This window comes from Arachis ipaensis, chromosome B01 (genome assembly GCF_000816755.2).
Source record: "Arachis ipaensis cultivar K30076 chromosome B01, Araip1.1, whole genome shotgun sequence".
In the NCBI taxonomy this organism is placed as follows: Eukaryota; Viridiplantae; Streptophyta; class Magnoliopsida; order Fabales; family Fabaceae; genus Arachis; species Arachis ipaensis.
The window spans coordinates 124,441,756-124,444,494 of NC_029785.2; the positions used below are offsets into that span (position 1 = coordinate 124,441,756).

The 2,739-nt window shown below is 33.0% G+C and overlaps 1 protein-coding gene across 1 annotated transcript; it reads left to right on the plus strand.

Annotated features, from left to right (window-relative positions):
- LOC107612729 lies at window positions 1,344–2,103 on the plus strand. The gene is made up of 2 exons (XM_016314453.1): window positions 1,344–1,363; window positions 1,455–2,103. Exons 1-2 carry the CDS (start codon window positions 1,344–1,346, stop codon window positions 2,101–2,103), a joined length of 669 nt encoding a protein of 222 aa, XP_016169939.1.

Genomic DNA, 2,739 nt, shown 5'->3' on the forward strand with positions numbered 1-2,739 from the left:
TTGATAATAACGTGAACAATGGTATAGTGTTATAGTGTATGTGTGAGCAGCCATAGTACTATTCCAACTAGAACGTAACCCTTTATATTGGCATTTGCCAACAAGATTTGGTAACCAATTTTGGTTGATTATCATATTTAGGTATATATTTCAGTTAGCTGTTGTACTCAAACAAGATTGGATGACGCAACTTAGAAACTTCAATTCAACCAATTATTGTTTATATAATAATGAATATATTTGAATAAATCACGCCACCAGATATATATATTGACTTCTCTAATTGTAAATGTATTTTTCTAATGAGGTAATAATTTAAAAAGATTAATTAAGCATATTGTATTATTCTCTGGAAAGTTATAAAGGAGCTATCATTTTCAATATGGACCGACCATTTCTTCTCTATATGACTGATTCTGACTTCATTTTCGAGTTACAAACAATTCTTTGGTATATATCAAACAGTTTTAATTGTAAAAATGCATATACATACATATGCAGTCGTAAAGATTATATTGTCTTCAACCGTGATGGACGGAAATATACTTGTTCTCATTCTAAAGATTTTTCAATTGACAACTAGCAGTAGTGATGATCCTTTATTTGGATTTATAAACAATGCATGGATTTGAAATATTAATTACTCAATATTAAAGGAGAAATGTTCGAGTACTAATATGATGAATGCTATCCTACTCTCTCTAAAGTAACATGTAAGTTACCCTATCTTATGTGTCATATTTTAATTGGGTGTTTATTTTAACCTGAGTTACTTTATCTACTCTTTCATCGTGGTTGCGCCTCCCAAACATCACCGTCTCATTGGTATTTCGTTTTCTCTTCTCAAATCATTCTTTTAAAAAAGGTACTCCAACTCTCTCTAATTGCGTTACTTCTTTCCACTCCTTCATTGTCGTCGTCATTACGCTTCCCGTATTCCAACTCTCTCTAATTGTGTTTACTCCGCTCCATTGTACCCGTTCATCGTCGTTGTTACGCCTCCCAAGCATCACCGTCTCATTGGGTGTCTTGTTTTCTCTTCCCAAATCATTCTTCTAGAAAAGGTGTTCCAACTCTCTCTAATTGCGTTTACTCTTCTTTACTTTTTTGTTCTCGTCGTTGTGCTTCCTAAGTATCACCATCTTATTGGGTGTTCTATTTTTTTCTTCTGTCAGGTCGTCACTGTCTTTCAAGATATTAACTTTCATGAGATTAAAGTAATCCAAGTTAAAATAAACACCCAATTAAAATAGAATACATCAGAGAGGGTAACTTATTACTTTAAAGAGGATATATATATCTCTGGTGGTTATGAGATAAATGAAATGTGTGGCTTGTTAACAATGACGTCATTGATATCTAGGTCATTTTTTTCTCTAATAAATTAACACTCAAGTGGATGATTCCAATCGTTTCCTTCCGTGCAATAATAGATTTGATATTGTGTTTTCCAGAAAATGTTTGTCTACCTTCCAAGAAATGTTTCAATTTCCAAAACACCGTAGAAAAGGAGAGCCTACAAATGAAAGAGAGGATACGGTGATTTGGAAATTTGATAACACAGGTGTCTATTCAACGAACTCTTTTACACAGATGATGCAAGCGGAAGCCCTTCCGGCTGAAGTTACAAGTTATAGTTTCACGCGGGCTATTTGGAAAGGGTTCGTCCCTCCAAGGATCGAGCTCTTGTCTTGGTTTGTGTTGATTGGAAGGGTGAACACTAAGGACCGGTTGCGTAGACTACGTGTTATTGATCAGCATGATACGCTGTGTGTGCTGTGTTCCAAGTCTGAGGAAACTGTGTTCCATTTGTTTCTTGGCTGTGATATCACCTGGCAGGTGTGGTGTGCGTGGTATGCGTTTGGTAGGAGTTGGTGCTCTCCTGGTAATCTTAAGGAGCACTTCGAAAGCTGGATAAACATGGCAATATGGAAGGTGGAGAGAAAGAGGTGGTTCCTTGGATTCTTTGCTGTTGTCTGGACAATCTGGTTAGAAAGGAATAGCAGGCTGTTTCGAAATCACAGCTCAAGTATGCGGGAAATTATAAACAAGTCATTTGCATCTGCAGAGGAATGGATTGGCGGTGAACCCTTTGGTTGTTGACATAATGTCGAAGTTAATAAGGCTTGTTTGTAATTTATGTTTTCATGAACCATGTGGCATTGTACCTGCTCCACTCTATTGTGTTGAGCTCCCTTTAATTCAAAAAAAATGATTAAATTTTAAATATCTTACTTACTAATTTCTTTTTAAAAACTAATTGAACTAAAAGTATATGTTGTTAATGTTTTAAAATTTTAGGATATGAATAATTATTTTCTTTCTTTATTTATTAGTAATTAAAAGAGTGTTTGAAAAGGGATATATCATTCAAAAATAAAATAGTATTAGTAATTAACATAGTATATATTAAAATAAAAAAAAAAATTTAAAATTGAATAAAAAATTGAACTAACAATAAGGATTCGCTTGATTTTTGTTAAAAATAAAGCAATTATCCCTACTTTTTAAGAAATACGTCATTTGTAGACATAATTAGCTAGCTAGCATACAAATATTTAAGTATAATTTGTTAAGTCATCATATAAATTGGTGTTCGCTTTGTAGTTTCTATAAATACTTGTTAATTGTAATGATGGAGAAAATAAAAGAGGTAAAAAGTGTGCAAAAATTATATTCAAATTAATGGATAGATTAGTCTACGTAAAAGTGAAAAACCTATATATTCAGATATTACAA